The 25,734-nt window shown below is 39.1% G+C and overlaps 1 protein-coding gene across 1 annotated transcript in view; it reads right to left on the bottom strand.

The window, feature by feature from the left end:
• The window catches only part of lrp5 (low density lipoprotein receptor-related protein 5), a 73,028-nt gene that overhangs the window by 23,017 nt on the left and 24,277 nt on the right, over positions 1–25,734 (bottom strand). Inside the window, exons 7-11 of the mRNA XM_062420235.1 lie at positions 25,265–25,396; positions 21,318–21,406; positions 20,941–21,159; positions 20,719–20,807; positions 19,970–20,141 (exon numbers count right to left, since the gene is read on the bottom strand). Coding sequence (XP_062276219.1) covers positions 19,970–20,141; positions 20,719–20,807; positions 20,941–21,159; positions 21,318–21,406; positions 25,265–25,396 — 701 coding nt within the window. The remainder of the gene's footprint in view (positions 1–19,969; positions 20,142–20,718; positions 20,808–20,940; positions 21,160–21,317; positions 21,407–25,264; positions 25,397–25,734) is intronic.

Genomic DNA, 25,734 nt, shown 5'->3' with positions numbered 1-25,734 from the left:
CCCTGCCAACAAACCCCCTGTGGTGTGTGTGTGTGTCTGCCTGTGTGTGTGTGTGTGTGTGCGTGCGTGCATGTTTCTACGGGTGGAAAGTGAGAGCTACAATTGACAAGGCTGCAATTAGAACTCTAGTCCAACCCTTCTGCTCACCGCCTGTGCTATTACTGGACTGGAGGCGACTGAAATAGACACACGCTTTTATTTTAGACACACTACAGTCATCTGCAGCCTATGTGTGATGGCGTGTGTTTGTGTGTGTGTGTGTGTGTGTGTGAGAATGTGACACACGTTGCCTGAAATGAGAGGAATGCTGTCGAGCAGTTTTTTTCTACACTTATGCTACAGTGCGTTTCGCAAACAAATAAAGACGCATTAAAAAGGTGAACGCTTGAAAAGAAAGATAAAGATCCAAACGGGCTATTTTCCGTTTTGAGGCACTGATTCCCACACGTGGTGAAATTGCAGGCCGAGCTTTTTTTGAAATGTAACTGCAGTTTGTGTGTGTTTTTCTTACTGTGGTCTGGGTCAGGCAGTAGGAGTCCGTCCTGTGGAGGGTATAAAGTTCTGGCTCAACATTTGCCACAACACAATGCAACGTCATGGCCTGTGTGTGTGTGTGTGTGTGTGTGTGTGTGTGTGTGTGTGTGTGTGTGTGTGTGTGTGTGTGTGTGTGTGTGTGTGCGCGCCTTCACCTCTGTGTGACTGTGTGAATTCCACTGTGGCGGAGGTGACCTTGAAAAGGGACAGAAGCGCCGTAGAAACCGTGCGTGCTCAAAGTGATTCTATTTACTTTTGTTTAGAGAAGTGTGGAGATAACATCACTATGTTAGAGCGATCCCCAGACTGTGACATTGTGATAACGTGTTGCTACATTACCGTAGGCTCCACTGTGCTGCTGTTTTCATAACTGCTGTTAATTTTCACGTTCCTGCCCCGTTCTCTATTCTTATGAAGTCATAGGAAAACTCCCATCAAAGTTCACCTATCAGGAGAGTACAAAAATGTGTGTTGAGGATTCTGAGCTGTCTCTCCTAAATACCACACAAACCCAGGCTAGACTTCAATTAGCAGGCATTCCTTCTGTCTGCAAATAGCTGAAGGTTCCACTGCTGAGAAATAAACCATGAGTGTTTCTGTGTGGTGGAGGAAAACTTCACCTCTACACAGAGGTGGAGGAAATATTCTGATCCTTTACTGATGTAAAAGTACTAATAATACATTATAAGTCAAATAAGTTCATGTTTAAATAAAAGTATATACGTGTTATGAGCTCGATGTAGTTATAGTATTACAGTTAAAGTACTGCTGTATTATGAGCATGATGTCCTTTGATGTACTTTATATAGTTAGCTAGTTTAGTCCAGTGGTTCCCAACCTAAGGGGTGGGGCCCCTCCAAAGGGTCAACAGATAAATGTGAGATGATTCATTTAAAATGTTCTCTAATCTTTGATTTTTGTAGAAATATTGGATTATTTGAACATTTATTGAAACTAGAAAGTTGAATTAGCGTAGAATGCTACATTTAAGAGACATGGCAGTTAATATGTGGTATGGTGGTGTTTCACTACACATGGTAGTTGGTGCCATGTTTCAGTACATCATGCACATTCTCATGGAGAACTTGTGTACCAAGTTTCATTTTATTAAAGATAACAGAATTGTAGAAATATCATGTTATATAATAAGAGTAGCGCCCCCTGTGGGTAGAACTGTATGAAATGTTACACACTTGTGCAGTGTGGCTGTATGTACAACATTCCCAAATTTGGTTGTAATTCAATTTAACATTGAAGAGTTAAGGCTTGTTAAGGGCATCAGGCCACACCCTCAAAGGTTTTGTAACCGAATACAGACAAATGGTAAGTGATGCATAGAAACACACTCATACGTTTGGTTCAGGGTCATATAATTATGATACGTACTAATTATAGTGCAGATTAGATGAAATATGTGATGAAAAGAAGCAAAAAAATGTGTTCCAAATGTTGGAAAATGTTTCCAGGCACAAATGGATATGGCTTATATCAGTTGAATCAGCTGCATCCAAAATCCAAAGAACACACAGTGAAAAATAAACTGTAATAACTGACCACATCATGACACTATAGGTACCAGATTATTATATGTTAAACATTTACACATGGGACACCTGTCCACAAAGTACAGATACTACAGCACTTTGAGTTATTGAGATATTAACATTCAAACATTCCACACACACACACACACACACACACACACACAGGAAATGGCCAATTGGGGGTTAAAACTCTTTAAGGGAACTACTACAGAACCCATTTCAGTCCTCTAACCTGAGCCAAACACAATTGAAAGCACTCTCCAGTATAAAGAAGGGAGCATTTGGTAAGAAAAACAGAGCAGAGTAAAAGAGAGACGTCATTTTAGTGAAAATCATCTCCTGAGAACAAACTGACCATAAAAAATCTCAAACAGCAAACTGCTGAATGAGAGTTTGGGTTGCTGTGATGAGCGGCCGTGTAGCCGGCTATCTGTTTAGTGAACACTCATTTAAATTTCCATTGAGAGGGTGGGGGTGAGCAAACAGAAAAAAATAAACCATTCACTTTGATGGGCCTCTGATCCAAGGGAGGTTCCTGACCCCTCTACAAAAAACCCATTCATTTATCACTGTGACACAATTAGACATGGCCATCCCAGTGAAAAGATGGCAGAGAGACTCCCTTTCTCTGCCCTCTCCTCCTCTTGCTCGCTCTTTCTCTCCGCTGGCTTTTTCAGGAAGAATTATGCGCTGGGAGTGTGGATTTTTTTTTTTCTTCTTTACCCCCCAGTCTTTTTTTTCATTTTGGGTGTGAGAACGTCTCATTTCTTGATGGACGCGGTGAAGGAGAAAAAAACAAAAAAAGGGACAAAAAGACAGAAAGAGAGCAAACAGAAAAGTAACAAAGGTCTCATCAGACACGCAGGGAGAAGTCAGACCGTCGCAGGACAGTTCACATACGCTGGCACACACGGGAATACTCTGATAAACACGGTGACACACACACGGGATGAATGGGACCCTGTGGTAAACAGGAGGGTCACACAGTGTTTCACCACAGCACCCGAAAACCCTGCACCTACCAAGGCATTCGCTCACTGTTCACTCCCTGTCCATATGCACTACTCCCATCTGCATTGTCTCCCTTCTAAAGCACCGAGTCACCTGACCTCACTGATAAATGACATCACTTCAAGCTCTGGAGAGGTTCTCTTCATTCAGCTGAAGCCATTGTATGAAGATTATTTTCATTATCCACTCATCTGTAGACTTCTGTTTTTATTCACTGATTAGTTTAGTCTGTAAAATGTTAGAAAATAGTCAAATATGTCCTTTAAAAATAAAACAGAGTCTGAGACGATGTCTTCAAATGTCTTACTGTGTCCAACCAACAATCCAAAACCCAAAGACATCACACAGAGAGAAGTAGTAAATCTTCACATTTAACCCTTACATACTGTTTGGGTCAGATTCAACCCATTTTGGCATTTAATAGCTGTAAAACACCACAAATGTCTTTTATTCTGAAATTTGATGACTTTTCCTAAAGTGGCCATTGATGTCAATTGAGGCTGTTCTGAGTCAAATTATCTCCGTATCTATTGACATGTGTTTTAGTGAAATGAATAGTTCATATGATGTAGCAGTGAAGACTGATGGCTCTAATGGTTCTACAATAAACCCCACACTTCCATAAAGTTCTATTTTACATCCATGTTGTTTGTCAGCCTTCATTTCCTGTCTTTGACAAATTAAAATACACTCAAAATCAACTTAACATTTTTTATTTTTTTTTTAAATCTGCACCATGAGAAGACACGATACACAAGCTACTAGTGGTTCACGTTTGCACTGTAACCATAGAAACACAACTATCGCTGGATTCATTTGATTCTGAAGGAAATGTCTAAACGTGACCAGGCAAACTGAAGTTAGAGGGAGTGTCACATGATTTCTATGTAGATTTATTTAATATATATATATATATATGATGTAATGCAATGTAGTTTTTGACACAAACTGCATGCAATGTAATGGTGTTCAGAGGATTGATGCTGAATGAGAGTAGCAGTCTGTGCATGTTGGACTGTATCAAACAGGGAGAGTTGACTCTTTAATCATGTTAAATGATGAAACTGATGCATCTTTGCTATTGTAACAGTTTCTGTCGCTGCCTCACACCGGCTGCTGAACGTCACACGAGCGTCATCTCTTCCCCTAAATGTCCTGTCAGATCTGTAACAAACATTTATATAAAGCCACCAACGTTCCATACTCTATGTCTGAAAAGAGCTTGTTCAAGGGTTTAACATTGAGTGGAGAGAGTAACAGCACGGTGTGATGGAACAACTTCTGGAGACTCTTCAGCATTACTTCAACACTTGTTGAATAACTGATAATAAGCAGACTGTGTTACATACAATGTAAACACAGGAAACTACATACAGAGAGAGAGAGAGAACTTGAAGTATCATTTGAATCCATTAGATAATTCACTTTTGTGATTTGAGCTTGTCTTATAAATTCCTATGTGGTATATCATCAACCAGACATATTCAAACATTCCGCACAAATATTTGTCCACTCTATAGAACATATTAATTAGCTGACCCTGGTCGGTCAGAACACACACATTCATGACACACACGCATAAACACACAGTGCTATCTGTTTCCTACGTAAGCAAACAGAGAACATAAAGACATCCTGGGAGTGTTTACTTCTGTGTGTGTGTGTGTGTGTGGGGTGTGTGCGTGTGTGTGTGTGTGTGTGTGTGTGTGGGTGTTTCATAATGGGAGCATTTCTCCGGAATGTGCAGCCTTAGACTGACTAATGTGTGACAGGAATTACAGTGGAGCCATCCAAGAAGAAAGCGGGCTGATAATAATAATAGCAGGCGACACAGAGTTCCAGTAGCTGTCAGCAGTTGGAAGGTGACTGCAGCAGTCACCTGTGAGTGTTAACAGCTGTTATCACTGAGACACCATATACATTCATACACATTCCATAGACAACACACTAGTTTAAGAACCATTTAATACAAAATCCTCTTTTTTCAACTTATGAAATTATATGTTTTAATCAGTCTTTTCAAATCTTTTTTTAATTGTATGTTTCAATGTTTCCAATGTTTACTGTTCAATTGTACTTTTTTTTACATTTTTATATCATTGTATGTTTTTATGCTTCTTATTCTTACTGTTAAATCATGTGAACTTGTGTTATTATGTAAAGCACATTGAGTTGTCCCTGTGTATGAAATGTGTTATATAAATAAAGCTGCCTATCAATTGATTGTGGTGCCAGCCTGCAGTATTCATTACAATGGCATTTCTTTTTTTCAGAGATTAAATCAACTATTTCCATCAGGGGTGGTAGTTCAGACAGACATACATACAGTAAATCCATCGCATAATAAACTATAAAAAGTGTATAATATATAATGTAATCAACCATATAGGGATACCCTGCTGATAATATGTCATATGTGATCAAATGTGTCCTTCAAATCTGAATCACGTAACAAGTCAGTTCTGACATTGTGATGTAATCTTCACTCTGCAGGTCACGTCCAACTATTGACGGGAGTTGTTTTGCATTTTCTGAACATTTGAACCGGTCGTGTTTAACTTGTTTACTAAAGTGAATATTTATTTTATACTCCCACACTGATGAGCTTTATCATATCATCTTGTTAGAACAGTGTGCACAGGTCAAACTCCAGGTAGTGCTTGTTATGTGAAAGCAGTGAGTGGAGGTATTCAGACCCAAACAGCTTCATGAGACACTGATGAGAATGTAAGCAACAGGCAGACTAGAGGATGAAACCATTATTCAATTAAATGATTAGTTGCCAACTTTTACATGTATTGCTTATATTATAATCCACCTATGGTTTTGAGTCATTTTTTTAAAAGAAGAGTATTTCCTCAGATGTGAATATCTTCTGGTTTCTTTAGTCGACTGACAGTTAACTAGATATCTTTGAGTTTTGGACAAATCAAGACATTTAAGACATCACCTTTGGGCTTTGGGAAACAGTTATTATAGAAATAGTTCTACATTTTAGAGCTGTAAAAACACTGTATATTGTATATTTCTTTTAGCTGGACTTTTCCTAATGTGATCTACATTTTACAAATATGGAAATTAAATGCATCATTCTTTATTATGTTTGTGCAGCTGATGCACATTTTTAAATATGCAAATGTTTGATCTGTGTTTATTAAAGAAAAAACTTAAAAAAATAAAAATAAAAAAATAAAAAAAAAGACATTCACAATCACTATGTTATGGTCCAGGAGAACATAAAACAGTGATTGTGAATGTCTTTTTCCATAAGATTAATCATTAAACATTTATTAATGACTGATGGGGAATTTATGAATATGAATTGGTGTAGAGACTAATTCTGAGTCAGAATATGAACAGTATGTGAGGGGTTAAAGACAATGATAAAAAGTCACAAGCACAATGATACGATCAAGGTTTTACAGTTATTATAAAATACACAAAACTTACACACTATGTTGAGATATTTCATGGCTGTCAATTAGCCTAAAAAATGACATGTGAAGTGATACTCTGGTCTCTGTGGTAAACAATTTCACAACATTTCCCTCTAAAAACAACTGAAAATGCAACTCAATCCAGTGAAACCCCACTGTGTACAACCACCAGGATGACGAAGTGTGTTTCCACTGTCACTGTGTGTTTCCCTGTGTTGACTTTTTTTTTTTTTTTTTATTCCACTAAATCTGGGGCTTGTTTACACATGCTCAATAATGCTACTTAGTGCAGAAAAAGCAGTGAGTAAGTCTGGCTGCTTATGTGACGTGTGTGCACCGAGCTGAGAAATCCCCCTGATGATCCCAGTGGAATGACATCAAATATTATTGCGGTTGCCAAAAAAACAGAAGTGATGTGTAAGTCTTTAGACGCATTGTGAGGAAGCGTGGGACACACGGTGAGGACGCCTGCTGTACTTACTGTAAATACTGTGACATAGGAGTGGAAAAAGAGGGGATAAAAATAAATAGATAATAGGGGATAAAAAAAAGGAATAGACTTGAGCAGCTATTCTTCTCCACATGGGATACAGCACACACACACACACACACACACACACACACACACACAGCTGTGGGCGAGTAGCTGCTACTGCTTACTCACCACAACAGTGCTTACATCAGACCACAATATCACCATTCTAATAGGATACATAAGATCAGCCACAACACACACACACACACACACACACACACACACACACACACACACACACACACACAGATGTGGGCCAGAGGCTGAGCTCCCAGAGGAAATGAGACATGTAGCTACTGTCACTTTGTGGTAACAGGGGATGGAGGAGCACATGGTGTAGTGAGACGGAGAGGAGGAACAGGATGGAGGGAGACGGAGCTGGCAGAGCTGTGTGGAAACTGTGAGTAACGGCAGGTGTTTCTGTTATTCCTCTAACCTGAGAGAGACGCAACGCTGAGGATTTATAGAGCTGTGGCAGAGCGGTGTCATCATATCAGGAGCAGGAAACACTCCAAATGTCTCATGTGCGGATGGTATTTGACATATTACAGTACTTTCGGTAATATTACACACACTACAATGTAGTGTCTGTGATTTATTAGTATATCTGTGAAGTTTAGTTTTTTTTTTTTATGAGGTGTTGACTCTATTCTGTGATAATTACGCCCCACCCGAACCCCACCCCTGTAAATCTCTGAGTCTGCCTGTAACAATGGACAGCACACACAGACCTGACTGGACTAGATGTGACATGACTTTGGATTTCACAGCAGCATCAGTGAACATCATTGAACCTGTCAGGATATGAAGTCAGTGTCACATGGTAGAGGTAGGCAAATAGTGGCCCGTGGGTTCAAATTTAGCCCTTCAGCAAAAAAAAAAAATGTCATTACTTCAAAACTTCAACATCATTTTTTACAAATCTACAAATGACAAAATAAACACGAGACTTCTGTAAATCCCAGTTATTGTCATATATACATTTTAGATACAAATCTGTTTTATTCTTAACTCTTACATACTGTTCAGGGTCAAATTCGACCCATTTTAACATTTGAGAGATGTTAAAACACCACATACACATTTCTTTTAGCCTTACTTTCCCATATGTGACCCACAGTATACAAACATTGAAATAAAACACAATTGAAAATCCTGAACAAACTGGTCCATCATTGAACCTAACAGCTGACCCCTGTCATATGACATACTGAATCATATGTAGAATATAAAGCTCAGCAAGCTGTACAGTTATCAGAGTGTAATAAACAACACAGTGATTTAGATTTCCCTATGCTAATCTTTTTTTCATCTTTTTAATCCAAACTACAGTTGTGTTATCCAGCAGCAGATGTGTCTTCTAGGATTGAAGTTAGATCTCTACTAGCTTACTGTCTGCTCAGCATAATAAAATGTTAGCCTGAGGGGGGAAAATACAACATTTCCACAAACAACACCAATCCGCTCCATTCTTCCTCCTCTCTTGTTCTAACTGTGGCAGACATAGGAGAAGCTTATAAACCATCTAGTGGTACACTGGTAAGAGATAGTGATCAAATGTTTCCAAGCCAACTGCACACTGTAAGTCAGTTATTCTAGGTTAGACATCCACGGTCAGATCAGAAGCTTTGACTGTGAATGATGAGTGACAATAAATGAGAGCAACAGTGAATAACTTTACTTTTTCTTACAATTTTCATACTGTGGAAAGTTATCCAGTGGGCCAGATTGGACCCCTGATTTATGTCCAATGTGAAACCAGCTTCTAACTAACTATGTCATTCCATCTCTGTAGGCCATGTGTAACTACTGTGAGTGATTGACAGGAGTTGGTTGATCTTTAAAAGCAAAACTTTGCTTTATATTCATGAATTTTGAGCTTTTATTTGACAGTAATAGTAAAGAGATAATAAAAAGGGAGTGAAGAGAGGGATGGAGAATGATCTACAGCCGGTGGTTATAAGTTAGAACTGCAATCTGTTATCAACCCTGACCTTTTTATGGATGGGTAGAGGTTTTGTCAACTCATTCCTGATAGTTTACTGTGCCGTATGAAACCAGTGGAACCGCATCACCACAGTGAAGCATGGTGACTTGACTCGAGCTCACGCCTCTTAGATGCTTAAAAGTCGCTACTGAAAACTCCATTTCGGCATTGTTTGTTTGTGTTTTGCGCCACAAATAAAGACACACTGTCCAAATCCTTCCCAGACGTCCACATCACAGCAAAGATTAACACCAGAGTTTACCAGAGTGATCTACAGTGGAAGTGGGTCAAAAAATCACTAAAAAAATAATCTGCTAAAGGAGAAGAGGTGTTACTTTACACAGCAAAGAAATGACAGTTCATCAATCTATTGTTTCAGACCTCATCTATTAACACAATGGATGACAAGCTGAGGGTGTGTGAGGATTTGAGTGTACACACTGAAACTCTTCTCATCATGGATGTTCTACAAAAGGTCTATAGGACAATATCTACAATCATACTGAACACTAAGAGAGCTGTAATGGAATCTGTGTGATACTCAGCTACCAAACTTATCACAATTGCTACTAATTGTGATATTTGAGTGTGCACTGTGAACCTGTGTTATGAAGCAAAATACACACAGGACTCAGTGGTGGCACATACTCAAAATGATAAGGTCTCGGATCTGGCTTAGAGCCTAGAAAAACTTTGTCAGGTTCTGGAATTATTATTATTATTTTGGATTCAACACGGAATAAAAAGGAAGAAGTGGTAGCATATTAAAGGACAGGTTTACAATTCTTCAATTCTATGTTAAAACAGCAGTCAGGTTTCCATATGAAGAGACTCTGGCACTAAAAACACTGTAACGTTGAAACATAGAAGATTAAGATTTGACTCATGTGGACGACTGAAGCTTCATATTAACTTCACATCAACTTTTAAATACATGTTTACACAGAAGGAGGACTGTGGATTTAGTCATCCATCACTTCCATTGTAAGTGTATTATGAAGAGATCTTCTAATGGTCAGTATGAACAGGAGGAATGATTACAGCAAGAAAAACAAGTATCAATGCCCATGTGGGTTTTAAGACAGACTTGAAAAACTGTGAACTTGTCCTTTAACATCTGAAACCATTTCTGCTATTAAATGTGTATCCTGCAGATGAGGAAATAACTTATCTGTCCAATCAGAATTGCATATGCTCATGTCAGTCTATGTAATAAATAAAAACACAGTGAGCTGCTGTTAAACTTTCAGGCGTGTATTTGTGGCTCAAACCGCTGAACAACTTAGTTTACTCGCTGCCTGTCAGGAACCAGAGCTTCTATGTGTGTGTGTGTGTGTGTTTTTCTGTCCTTGGCTGTCTGCTCCATTATCACCATTGACAGTGTTTTAAAGGGAGGCTCCACCGTTTCACAAAACCATCTCAAATCGTCTTTCACGGGCCTCTCTGGGGACAAAGCGTCAGGGCAGTGCAAAGCCACTCAGAGGCCAACATCCACACAAAACTTCATTTCAATCTTTTATCTAATTGATCCATTCAGCTGTGCAGTGTTTGCCAGGCAGTTATCAGAGGCAGAGCAGACCTGAGCCAAACACACTGCTCCTCACTGTCCACTCAGGAAGAGCGCTGAGAGAGAAAAAAAAGCACCATCTACTGTGTGTGTTACATTTGTAGACAGTGAATTTTCATCTTTTCATTTTTTATAATCTTTTTATTTTATTTGACTTTATTTTTCAGAGCTGACTGCTATATATTAGGAGTGTTGGAGGAGAGTAAACCCACTCAAACCAGTCAGACCCTCACTCATCTTGCAGAAATGTGTCTCTGAATCTATGTGTTTTTTCCTCCATGTGGAGACGCCTGATGCTGACTGTCGTGTTGCCACAGCGACCGTGTATACTGTGATAAGGATGAAAAATGAAGATGAATCCATGTATCAAACTCAAAATCTTTTTTAGTCACTTATCAAATATTATGTGTACCTGCTTAGCTTAGAATTATATTGAATTATATTGAATTTGCAAGTAAAAAAGTCTAATATGTAGCCCTGTGATGGCCTGCTGATTGGTCCAGGGCACCCTGCCTCTTGCCCAATCACAGCTGGGATAAGCAGTATTGAAATTGAATGAATGAATGAATGAATGAATGGAAGTCTAATATGAAATCTTCTCTCCTTTTGATGGCAGAAAAATTAGAATATTTACAATATATGATATTTGTGAAATATTCACTGAATGTACAGTATGTGACACATATATATATATTCTTGTATCTGACCTAACCCGAATACTGAAAGTTCTGATTCAGTACTATCCAGTTGATTAGATTAAAACTGTATGAATGCCATGATATGAATGAGTATTTCTTTGCTAATATAAAATAGTGAGGAAAGAGCATTGGAGTGTAGCAAATCCAGGTATTTAACACACCGGCTTCCAAATGAATCCCATTTATTATCTACTTATTGAGACCAAGATCTCATTTTTAAGGAAGAATTGAGTAAAGACAGTATATGTCTGTTTGCTTTTGTGTTAATGCAAATATATCATTATGCTTATGTCTTATTAAATGAGTAATGCTTTCTTCATTTAATACATTTCTGTCTATTAGTATACCTTCTTTACTTACTAAACAGTGCTGTAAGTAAAGAGCTGAGCTTTCAAATAAGTAGTATTAACATAAGTATTGACTTTGAATACAGTTATACATAAGACTGGTTAAATGCTTTGATTTACTATATAGAGGTAGTATGTTAATGTTGTAGTTGGTCATGGTTGAGCTCATTTTAACTACTTTATTGTATTGTAAGTGGTTTCATCTATAACAAAGCATCACATTTATAGAAAGTGATCATATATTTTATAAGTAAAATCTCACTGTTCAAAGAAAGCAGTGAGTACAGCTGTCTGATGGATATAGTTCAGTAACATATACAATAGGAGATAGCATAGAAGAAAGTATATAGTATTTAAGTAGAGCACTGAGGTAAATGTACTTTAACATTCCGACACTAACATAAACTTATGTTCCATTTGGTGTTGTAGAGACTTGAGCCTGTTTAGCTGCATGGTTATAGAAACAAGGCAGGCACGGAGACTGGCTATTGAAACAAGGTGCAGGGCCTTAAGCAGGGGAAATTCCACCATATACACCTCCCTGCTCTCTGAATTCCACCTCACACACACACACACACACACACAGAGAGAGAGAGAGAGAGAGAGAGAGAGAGAGAGACACACACACAAGCAGAGTTACCATATGGCTCCACAGTGTGATTGAATGGCATTGCACATAGTCAATCTGCATAATCACAACAAAGCAGCCGTTTTGTGTGTGTGTGTGTGTGTTCAGAGAAAGCAACACATCAGTCAAAGCAGCCAACACTCTCTCTCGCACACTCACACACACACACTAACTCAAACACACACACACACACACACTCCTTTTCAAAAGGAGGGGGCCTGTGCGGTAACTTCAGAGGGTTTTTTTTTTTTTTTTTTTTCACAGACGAGGGGGTGGGGTGGGAGGTTGCAGAGGGGGAGTCAGATTTCTTTAAAAAAAGACTTGAAAACACAGAGAGAGAGAGAGAGAGAGAGAGAGAGAGAGAGAGAGAGAGAGAGAGAGAGAGAGAGAGAGAGAGAGAGAGAGAGAGAGCATTCCTCCAGTGTTGGAGAAAGTCTTCAGTCTGGCTCAGTCATTTATCATTCTCTGTCTTCTCTCTTTCCGAAGGTGAAATGCTGGGTGCTGTTCAGTTTTCAGCTGTTTGGCAGGCTCACTTCTCACTCACTCACACACAAGGCATTGTTTGAAGTAGAGGTTGATCATTGACATTGGTTATTCTATACAGTCCAAACATCCAAGTATATTACATGTACACTCATCTATGGACTGTATGTATGTTATGTATGTATAACTATATGTATGTTATGTATGTATAACTATATGTATGTTATGTATGTATAACTATATGTTATGTTATGTATGTATAACTGTATGTATGTTATGTATGTATAACTGTATGTATGTTATGTATGTATAACTGTATGTATGTTATGTATGTATAACTATATGTATGTTATGTATGTATAACTATATGTATGTTATGTATGTATGTATGTATGTATAACTGTATGTTATGTATGTATGACTGTATGTATGTTATGTATGTATAACTATATGTATGTTATGTATGTATAACTATATGTATGTTATGTATGTATAACTATATGTATGTTATGTATGTATGTATGTATGTATAACTGTATGTTATGTATGTATGACTGTATGTATGTTATGTATGTATAACTATATGTATGTTATGTATGTATAACTATATGTATGTTATGTATGTATAACTATATGTATGTTATGTATGTATGTATGTATGTATAACTGTATGTTATGTATGTATGACTGTATGTATGTTATGTATGTATAACTATATGTATGTTATGTATGTATGTTATTTATGTATGTATGTATGTATGACTGTATGTATGTATGTTATGTATGTATGTTATTTATGTATGACTGTATGTATGTATGTTATGTATGTATGTATGTATGACTGTATGTATGTATGTATGTTATGTATGTATGTATGACTGTATGTATGTATGTATGTATGTATGTATGTATGTATGTATGTATGTATGTATGACTGTATGTATGTATGTATGTATGTATGTATGTATGTATGTATGTATGTATGTATGTATGTATGTATGTATGTATGTAAGTAAGTCTACACTTGGTGGGTGTATAGCTGGGGACCTGAGAAGGTGTAATGTCGAATTTGGTGCAATTTGGACATAATAATACGTTGGTTTTACTTGTCTTCCTGCAGTGAGACAGACTGACCATCAATGTACATAGGTTTACATTTTTTGGTTCAAATAGTACTAACATTTTGCCTTAAAAAACAGCGTGGTGGACTATAAACTTTAACAAACACAGTCTAACAAACTACAAAGTAAGAGGTCAGAGTGACAACTTTTCAACCTGACTCTGGTACAACCTGCCAGTATTTCATAGCTGAACTATGAGCAGGATGCACACTTTCTGTTTCTCCGACTGTATGAAAACGATCATCTGTGATAGAAACACAACTGGAGTTCACATACACTGGACTGCTGCATAACTGAGAAAAATATAAGTGAAAAATATATTTTAAATATACTTTGACTATTTATACCTAAAGAATTGCCAAAAAGAGACAACTATTTAATAAATGCTCTACTGGTGGTTAGTAAAAAAGACTCTCATCAGGGAATGGCTGTCCCAAGAAAGTCCAAATCTAAATGCATGCATTGAAATTACAATGGACATGTATGGAATAAACGGGAAGATAACAGCATCTATTAACCATAAAATTGAATAAATGGGTTTCCTATGTAATGCCCCTTAGGACTGATTTTACTGTTACTGTCTGCTCCCTACTGTTCATTGTTCTGTTGTTTGTTTTTTGCCAGTTTGTTTATTTTGTATCTATTCAGAGATATAAAACATTCTTGAACTAATGATAATTGTGCACAAATGTCAATATAATATTATCATGTTAATAAAAAAATAAAAAACATGAGTAATAATGTTGGATAAAAACACAAAACTATCTTTAAATAAGAACAGAAAGCATACGCAAAAATCTAATAAAGAAGTGGAACATTAGTCTTCAGGCCCATCCCCCCCACCACAAAAAACTGTATTGAGCCAAACCTGGTGACTCAGAGTCAAGCTGAACAATTCAGATTCAGGTACAGGCCTAGGATTTAGGTTGAGGAGGGCCCCTGCTGTTCTGAAGTGTAGCAACTGTGACTGAAGCAGCCAAACATCATCCTGTTAGATGACTTGTTGACTGAAATTCCACCAGAATGGATCGAATGAGTTTTTATCGGATATTTAACATTATTTACACCCAATTAATGTAAATGTTTCCTAATCTCTGCAAATATTGTTGGAGAGTCTGGTGTGATTATTACTGATGGGGGAAAAAATGGACAAAACAACAAAAACAAAACTTGTTGAACTATAAATCTGTTCTGTCATCACGGCACAAACAGCTTCACATTTCAAATCTGACAGTGGGCGTTCAGCCTTAGCCTGTATGCATGTGTGTAATAACAAACAATGAGAGAAAACCAGACAACACACACACACACACACGAGAGAGAGAGAGAGAGAGAGAGGCAGAGAGAGAGAGAGAGAGAGAGAGAGAGAGATACAGGCGGACATACAATGGAAATGTCTTCACACCCAGCAGCTTTTTCTTTTCAACAGGAGAAAACAAGGCTGAAACGTGAAAAAAAAAACCTTTGAGGTGGGTCCTTTCACCCTAACACACAAACACACAGAGAGAGAGAGAGAGAGAGAGAGAGAGAGAGAGAGAGAGAGAGAGAGAGAGAGAGAGAGAGAGAGAGAGAGAGAGAGAGAGCCGCCACCCCTTTTCAATTGGTAAGCATTCAGCCAGAAAGCTCAGGCATTCACTATTTTGTTCTCTTCTTCTCTCTCCTTCTCTTCCTCCCTCTGCGCTGCTATGAAAATATGTTAACACTAGTAAACTGGTCCAGTTGTGCTGACACCACAACAACCGCCACATTACACTGACGACAACAACAACAACAGGAACCACCGGGCTAAATCAGAGACAAATGCAGAGGAGCGAGGGAACGAAACAAAAAAGGAAAAATGCGGCCGATCAAAGAAAGAGAAAAATAAAAACAGAGGGAAGAAGAACAGAGATGTGTGCTTATTCACTTTGTTTGAATAAAAATAATGGAGGAGAGTGGAGAACACCTGCTTTCTAAGAAGCTGTGGAAGTCTTGGTGAGAGGGGGGAAGGGCAACAAGAACAACAACCTCCCCCCACCCCTCAGCCCTGCCTCACCTCTCCCTGCCTCTCAGACTGGGGTGTGGACTCCAAATCAGACAAGTGAATGTGACTATGACTTCATTCTTAACAGACTGTAGGACATATGTAGAATGTAAAGCATGGAGGGGTTGGAAGGGTTAACGTGTAATATACATATATGATATATGCTTTTTATGTTGGAAAAAGGAATCATCCTTTCATCCATTGACAGTTTTTGGGAGTAATGCTGGAATCAGACTACAGAATACTTTTGTCTTTCATAACACCACAGCTCCCAGTACCTCCCACTCCCACTAATGTATTGTATATTTATTGTTTATTGTATATAGTATTTGGAGATTTTTTTAATGTATATAGTATTTTATTCTATCACTATTCAAGAATAATGTTGTGTCAATGCTGAATTTTTTTTTAGAGGCATCAATAAATGTACCCTACCCTATGTCAGCTTAGACAATCATATGCCATAAATGTGACCCCAACCAATTATCATATGCTGCCTATCATGAGCTTGCATGAGTTCATAGGTTGTCATGGAGGAAGGTCACAAAATTGTCAATCATGGCTACAGAGGTGCTGTGTGTGATGCTGGTGGGCTGGTGTTGGTGCTCACGCTGCTCTCTGTGTGTTTCCTGTACGGACGCAGTGTTACACAGTGTTACACAGACGCAGTGTTACACAGTGTTACACAGTGTTACACAGACACAGTTTTACACAGACGCAGTGTTACACAGACGCAGTGTTACACAGTGTTACACAGACGCAGTGTTACACAGTGTTACACAGACGCAGTGTTACACAGACGCAGTGTTACACAGTGTTACACAGTGTTACACAGTGTTACACAGACGCAGTGTTACACAGTGTTACACAGACACAGTGTTACACAGACGCAGTGTTACACAGACGCAGTGTTACACAGTGTTACACAGACGCAGTGTTACACAGTGTTACACAGACGCAGTGTTACACAGTGTTACACAGACGCAGTGTTACACAGACGCAGTGTTACACAGTGTTACACAGTGTTACACAGTGTTACACAGACGCAGTGTTACACAGTGTTACACAGACGCAGTGTTACACAGACGCAGTGTTACACAGACACAGTGTTACAGTGTTACACAGACGCAGTGTTACACAGTGTTACACAGTGTTACACAGACGCAGTGTTACACAGACATAGTGTTACACAGCGTTACACAGACACAGTGTTACACAGCGTTACACAGACACAGTGTTACACAGCGTTACAGACACAGTGTTACACAGCGTTACACAGCCCCAGTGTTACACAGACAAAATGTTACACAGCGTTACATAGACGCAGTGTTACACAGACGCAGTGTTACACAGACGCAGTGTTACAAGGTATTACAGTGTTACACAGACGCATTGTTACACGGTGTTACACAGTGTTACACAGACAGTGTTACACAGACGCAGTGTTACAGTGTTACACAGACACAGTGTTACACAGTGTTACACAGACACAGTGTTACAGTGTTACACAGACACAGTGTTACACAGTGTTACACAGACACAGTGTTACACAGACGCAGTGTTACAGTGTTACACAGACACAGTGTTACAGTGTTACACAGATGCAGTGTTACACAGTGTTACACAGACACAGTGTTACAGTGTTACACAGATGCAGTGTTACACAGTGTTACACAGACACAGTGTTACACAGACAGTGTTACACAATCACAGTGTTACACAGACACAGTGTTACACAGACACAGTGTCTGACAGTACAGATGTGCTTCAATACAGCTGTCTACACAGGCTGAGTAACAGCTTGTGTTTCATTCATGCAAATATAAACATCCTTTGCCAGTTGGAAGGTGGATCACAGAAATCAATGATTCCAAACAACTTGGAGAAAAAAAAGATATTGTTTGAGAAACAAGAGTAAATCCTTTTACAACATATGACAGTCTTGTATTCATTATATATGTATTAAAAAAACACTCCTCTCAAACAAGCTGCCAGAATACAGATGACCTCCACTAAACAGTGTTCCTGAATGCATCTGTGAAGAAGGTAAATAGACTGTACTTATATAGCACTTTTCTAGTCTTTTTGACTACTCAAAGTGTTTTTACACTACATGTCTCATTCATCCATTCACACACATTCATGCACTAATGGCAGGAGCTACCACACAGGGTGCCAACCTGCTCATCAGGAGGAAACTAACCATTCACTGCTCGGTTGGCGAAGCCATCAGGAGCAATGTAGGTAGTGGGTAAGTATCTTGCCCAAGGATACATGGATGGCCGGGAATCGAACTGCCAATTTTCCAATTAGTGGACGACCAGCTCTACCTCCTGATCCACAGCCTCCCCTAACGAGCTGTTACTCAGAAGATGCAGATGGAGGACTACACAGACGTTGTGTATGCTATGATAAGAAGCATCCCCATTTCTCTTCACCGTAGTTACATATGTAGAGAGCACTCTGCCATCCTATTGGTCAACTATGATAGAACACATGATAGGAATTGTTAAACTAGGCAGGAAAAATACACTTGTTTGTCACTCCTGATGTTTAAATGCAGGCCTGATGCTGGAAATTTAACGGAAACTCATGTAGTCTGATCCCAGCTGAGTCTAGAAACTCTCTCAGCACCAGAGATGATCTGAACTGTGGCCTCTGCTGTCACTTACAGCCAGCCTACCATGCCCTGTGATGTTTACAATGTGTCTATCATACACACGTTAGAAAACTCTCAAATCAGAAAGGATCTTGATTTTCATCGTAGCCAAACACAAGATGCAGTTGAAGTTAGAGCACGTCAAAGACAAGTCAAGGGGACACCTAACAACCTGTGTTTTCATTGAGTATCACTATTACAGCTGATGCAATTAGTCAATATACAGAAACGTATTTGGCAACTGTGTAAATCACTGATTCATCGTTTAAGTTCAGTTGAAGTAAAAATGGGAGACACTCTCTAGTTCCAGCTTTTTGAATGTGAAGGTTTCTTCATCTTACATCATGATATGTTGGTCAGACAAAGCCATCAATTTTATGACATCAGCTTTGGCATTTTATCTATTATCTGACCTTTACGAATAGTAATTGATCATTGAGAAAATTGATGGTAAAGAATAATAATTGCCTGTAATAAGTGGAATAATCAGTGCACCTTATCTGAGATCATCTGAGTGTAATTTGAGCACTCCATCATCAACATGACGACAGTCTGGGATGAAAAATGTCCTGCAGTGAGAGCAGGACAGCAACTCAAAGAAATATTGTAGTATGCAGCTTTAAAAGAATGATTAAAGGGAGGTTATAACCCAACACACACGCGCACACACACACACACACACACACACACACACACACCCTGAGTTAAGATACCACAGCCAAGTCCTGACCTACAGTTTGTGTCTGCCCCTTTCTTTGACACTCACCAGAAAAGAGTCATTAGCACACCTTCAAGCAGAGAGGAAACACTGAAATCAGAGGCTGTTATTTGAAATGAAACAGATAATAAAAAACATCTCAAGTATTTGGAGCCTTTCAACAAGTTTTTGAGACTATTGACTTGGTCCGATGCAGCAAACTGAAAACAGGTGACAGCAGGGATGTGTGTGTGCGCGTGTGTGTGAAAGTGCGGCGCAAACACGATCATCAAACCAGATATTACCCAAGCTGACATATGAAAGCTCACATGTAATATTTATCTGCACGAGCACTGAATCACACTCAAGTGTTGATTTGGAAAAAACACACTTATTTGATTGGGTAGATATTTGTCTGTTGTAGAGCAGACAGACAACAATGAGACAAACCATTTCACATCAGACTAGTATAACCCAGAATGACCAGACCAGACCAGATGACAACAATCTAGCACAATGGTGCGTAAGTCTATCCAGCTATTGCGTAACTCCACATTCCCCCTGCTTGGATCGCTATTAAAACACACACGCATGCACACACATCCTCATTCTACTTCATCTTTTTTACTCTCCCTTCTGTCTGTTTCTTCCTCCCCGCCGAGGAGCTGCTGAATCCATACGTAGGTGTTACGACATACCTCTATCTTGTCCGTTTTGGCGTCTCCCCAGTAGAGTTTTCCCGCAGCGTGGTCGATGGCCAATCCGTTGGGCCAGCCCAGAGAGCTGTTGAGCAGGACAAACCGCTCCGTTCCATCCAGGTTGGCCCGCTCGATCTTGGGATGCTCCCCCCAGTCTGTCCAGTACATGTAGCTGAGAGAGACGGAGGGGAGGATGGTTAATGGAGTCACAGGGTAAATCATCTTTTCACACATTTCCTAAATGATAGGTAGCACAGATTCTATCTATTTCACATCTCTAAATATAACATTACCATTTCATTATTCTTTAAGATGTAAGAGAATGCTTTTTACCAGTGGAGTTCAATATTATCTGTCTTTTTGGATGTCTCTACACCTCACACCATACTGTTACTTGTTCAAATTGTTGTATTTATGGATTTTCCCCTTTCTGTTGTCACCCCTAGTGCTAGGACGCAGGATCATAGCTGGCCTCTAAAACTGATTAAATACTGTAAATGTTAATATTTTATTTATTGGTCTTTTATTTTCACGACATCAGCATCTAAATGCTGCAGTACAGTCTTCTTCACACTGCCTTGTTTGGGGAGGGTTGGCCAAAATGCAGTCAACACTAGCCAATAAAATATCCACCAACTATTGGTTTAAAGTATTGCAAGTAAAAATCCTGCAAATTGCAAAGTCCCTAAAATCTCAGAAAAAGGATGACATGGTAGCTATGGTAGCAGCATCATTAGACATACACATACCCATTAACAGGGTCCAGGACGATGGCTCTGGGTTCATCCAGGTTCTCAGAAATCAAAATTTTCCGAGAGGTTCCATTCAGCCTGGTGACCTGCAATACCACATGACCACTATTACAATACTGAATACTTAGAGTATGACATCATTGCTTCAAGACTTCCATCACAAAGCTTTTCATGCAATCATTCTACAAAAAACTACTATCTCTCATGTGTCAGATGTACCTCTATCCTGTCAGTGCCGGTGTCAGTCCAGTACAGGTTTCTGGCCACCCAGTCAACAGCAATGCCATCTGGGTGGTTGATCTCCGTGGTAACCAGCACCATGGCATTGCTGCCATCGATGTGGGATCGCCGAATGGCCCGCACTTCATCATCTGTCCAGTAGACGTAACCCTCAACCGGATCGTAGTCTATAGCTATGGCATGGCGGATGTCATCCACCTGCATTGGCAAACATTAACATGATGAATACATGACGAGGGTAAAAAAACAGGACAGATTTGTGTGTGTGTGTGTGTGTGTGTGTGTGTGTGTGTGTGTGTGTGTGTGTGTTTGTGTGTGTGTGTGTGTGTGTGTGTGTGTGTGTGTGTGCGCGTTACCTGCAGGACTATGTCGGTGAAGTCTGGCAGGTCCAGAGAGATTCTCCTCAGGTCAGTCCGTCGAGCCAGTAGCAACACCTGCTCTGCTCCTAAACACACCGCACAGATAGTAGTGTGAGAATGACATCTTCAACCACATATGGACAAGTTGTATTAACTGTTTATGTTGATTATCAGCAGAACTCATTTCCAGTTAAAAGTGTTCACTAGAGAACAACATTTTGTGTTTTGGCTTTAATGACTTTTATTTCACCAGCATCATTTTATTCTCTACGTTTGCTGATGACTGTCCACTGTACGTGACCTGCTGAAGCGTGGCAAAACAGACCAGTCCTGTTTCACATACTGTGTTTTAATATAAGGATTTGTCTTTGTTCAAACAGACACTCAGACGATGTTGTATTGTACAAACTATCCACACATTTTTGTCAATGAGTTCTCCACGAGAAGGCTTTTAAGTTGAAACAGATGCAGGGAGTGTTTGAGTTTATATTAACTGTGTAATGCAGTAACTTTAACAGGGCAAACAGGAGCTGATCAAAAGAAGGCTTCATACTAAAACACGATCGATTATACGTATCACACAGAGGGAATTAGAAATAAAGGCTTGCTTGAGTTCTGAGTTCATATAAAAGCCATGGTCACTAAAATACAATATGTCTCTAAAGGCCATGGGATGTTTATTTATTATCATCCCTGATTGAAAAATAATGCAATACGACACCACAAACGACAACCCATACAATGGAGTTAAACTAACGACCCCATGACACCAATTCAGCAACAACCAAACATAAGCCTCACAAAGGTAGGCCTTCATCATTTTTTAAAAGTACTTGGCCACCCTTACAACCAACAACTGATCACCCACAGCAGGACATTTGTAAATGCAACCCAATAAAACACAGAGTTTGAGAAGTTAAATAACAGTTAGGTCTGGGGTCAGATAAACTACGATTCCTCTTGGGTGTACACTGCGGTTGAGGAAAGTGGTTTGGGTTAAGGTTGGTCGGGCTGTCGGAAAATTTGAGGAGAATAGCTCTTTCACAACCAACATAAATACCACACAGTGTATTATCTACATGGTCCAGTACAAACATCTAATGGCACTCAATATATAAAACGCTTAATGAAGCTTAACAATATAATGATGAAATACAGCCAGTAAAAGGGCCAAGCAATAAAACAATGAATCATTATAAGAAAGACACAGTTAGCAACAAAAAAAAAAACTTAAAGAAATCAGCACTGTGAAATCAACTGTAAAGATGATTCATACTGATTTTTAATTGGACATCTTCCCAACACCTTGTCAATTGTTTAGGATAAGATGAGCCATTTATTCTATATTTGTTCAGTTTTTATTCATCAAAATCTAAATATCGATCATCTTCATTCCACTGACACAATACCTGTGATAGATTTGTATTTGTTTGTTTCTAGTTGTTGCTTTGTGCTTCACTAATCCCTGCAGAGAAGTTACAAGAATTATTTTTTCAGAATTGTTCACGCCCCAAAACTATGGAACACACTACCTTTAGATATCAGGGTGCTAAACATTCTTAAAACCAAGCTAAAAACTAACCTCATCTCTTTGTTTACTATTTTTACTATTTTAAAATGATTGCCATTGTTTCATGCTCCTTTTAATGTGAAGCACTTTGTGTATGTAATCTATTTTGTTGTAAAGCACTTTAAGCTGCATTTATAGTATGAAAGCTGCTTTGCAAATAAAGTGATTATGATTATGATTATATGTAGTTTGCATAGAAATGATGACATGTATATACCACTCTATTTTTAATGATGGTGATACAGTAAGGTGTGGCTATTGTTCTTTAAAGAAAAGTGTGCTGTTCAACATTAGAACTGAAGACGTTTACAGACACAGTCGCTCAGAGTATGTTAACATATAAAGTAGACTTGAAATGAAGTGGCATGCATCCCTTCTGCTGTTCAGTCTAAACTTGACAAACAGCAGACATCTTTTCCTCCCATCGGGAAAAATTGTACATTTCTCCAAAGCTTGTGTCATTAAAGTATAGATATCAAGGCACCATCCCGCAGATCCAAATATAAGTATTTGGTATCTGGATTAGAGCCAAACCCCACAGTCCAATATCAATCTATGTAGCCAGAGCCAAGCTCTACTATTATCACTTTCTCACTCCAACCAGTCTGGAAACAAAGGGCTCTGTTGTCCTGAGGGATCCTCCACTGTGTTAAGCTGTTGGTTCAGATTTAACAGGAGCCAAACTCACCTCATGGGAGACAATTAACTGTTTTCCTTTGTCTCTCACACCTCTGCTTCTGAGGAGCTCACATGAAGCAGTTCAACGTGTCTTTCTTTCTATACCCCTAGCATTCCTTTCTTGTCTTTGTCCCACATTTTCAGAGACAAGGCAGGGCTGACTAGCAGAAACAATATTGATTCTCTGAGCAGGTCTATAGGAAATATATTTTAGAAACCATACAAAGAGTGGAAATGGTCACTTATTGATGTAATTTAAAAGGGTTAACTCAAAATATGTGAAATAATGCTAAATAGTTCCACAATCAAAAGCACATAGCTCTGCAAATCATGTAAATCTTTCTTTCTCCCTCTTTCCAGCTGCACTCTTACAACCAATCAGGATCTGGCATCTCGCAGCCTTGGCGCCAATCAAATCTGACATTGAGAGTTGTTCCATCTACCTAAATGACTGAAGCGAGGGGGGGGAAATAAATGAAGGGAAAGAATGAAAAGGAAGGAGGGAAAGCATCTGTGATTCCACTCTTCTCTCCGCTTGACTTCATTCTGAGACACTTAAAGACCCCCTGAAAAACAGTCACACACACACACACACACACACACAGACACACTGACACACACGCTCCGCTGCCAGCGTAATAACAAACGCCTTCAATTTAACCAGCCAAGCAAAACAAATTAGAAGCACGGACAAAAAGACACGCACACACACACACACACTACGGGCACACACACACACACACTCACACACACACACACGCACTACGGGCACACACAATAGAGCATTGTTGTTTTTTATTGTCAACAGTGGCTAAGTGATTGGTTGGCATGTTTCATTCAAATTTAATACATTCACATAACACAACCGACACAGACACAGATGCAGACGCGCTCTAACACAGTGTTGTGTTTTCACAGAATAAGGCTCTATTGTTTTAGCATCGTGGGAATCAACATGGCGGCCGGTCAGTCGGTGTCCCGCTCCTCTAGCAGAGAGGTCATTTAACTTGTTTTCAGGCTGATGCTACATTACACACCGCAGACAATGCTAATGGAGGTCAGCAACAGCAAAATACTAATCACTAATGTGTGTATGCACTGCAAGAGTCAGGCTTCAGTAGGATGCATCCCAATTATATCAAGTAATCAACTTATCATTCGTCGTTAAGCTTTCAACATTTGTAACTTAGCGCTAGTTTAACAAGAAAGAAAAAAAAAGAGTAATTCGCAGTCCACTAACTAGCTTTCTCTGGAGCTTTCAACCCCTTCTTGTGGTCTGTTGCAGATGGAGTGTGCTCAGTTGTCATGGAGACTTGTTACACGTCAAGTAAGGAGGTTGATATTTGAGATTGCATTGGTTGCAAGCTTCAAAAAAAGCCACTAAGTAGAACAGTTTCTGTCAAACTGTTTATGTATTCTTCAAAGATTCAGTTTACATGTGTTAGTACATCTGAGATCCTGATGCTGAATCATTTAGTTATGAAATGATTGATGAATTATGAAAGTTGCTTACAAAATGAAGGTTAGTCAGCTACTGGTGAGGAGAGATAAAGACCTGTAGGTCTATGTTTGTGAATCCAGTCTCAACCTAGGACCGGCTAACAGAACCCAGCCCTTTCTGCTACTATCAGAGCTGTGGTGATCCATCGGTCTAGTGGCTATTGAGTGTGTGCCGTGGTGTAAATAGGGTCCATACCTGGTTTGCATGTCTTCTTGTCTGGTTTCAGCTGGACTCCAGTGGGGCAGGCACAGCTGTAGAAAGGCTTGACTGGAGAGAGCAGGCAGAGATGACTACAGCCTCCGTTATCCTCACTACATGGAGTCTGGACTGTAATGACACACACAAAACCACGAGGGAAAAAAGAGATAAAGAAGAAGAAAAAGACATGATTAGGTTCTGAAAACAGAGGTAAGATTTGACCTACTAGAAAATGACTGTAGAGAGCAATAACTGTGCTGTTCAAATGTTTTACTTCATGTTGATGTTCTATAATAAATATTTATTGAGTATTATCAATCATATCACAGATCAATGACACTATTAGGATTAGTAATCATTTGCTGATAAACTGATCTCATCCTAACATATACAGTATATCTATTTTATTTCTTCAAATAGAGCCCAGGCCTTTATTAGAAGCAGGCTTATATTAGAGAGAGGCCTTT

The sequence above is a fragment of the Scomber scombrus genome, chromosome 6 (assembly GCF_963691925.1).
Source record: "Scomber scombrus chromosome 6, fScoSco1.1, whole genome shotgun sequence".
In the NCBI taxonomy this organism is placed as follows: domain Eukaryota; kingdom Metazoa; phylum Chordata; class Actinopteri; order Scombriformes; family Scombridae; genus Scomber; species Scomber scombrus.
This window is presented reverse-complemented; position numbering and strand designations above follow the sequence as displayed.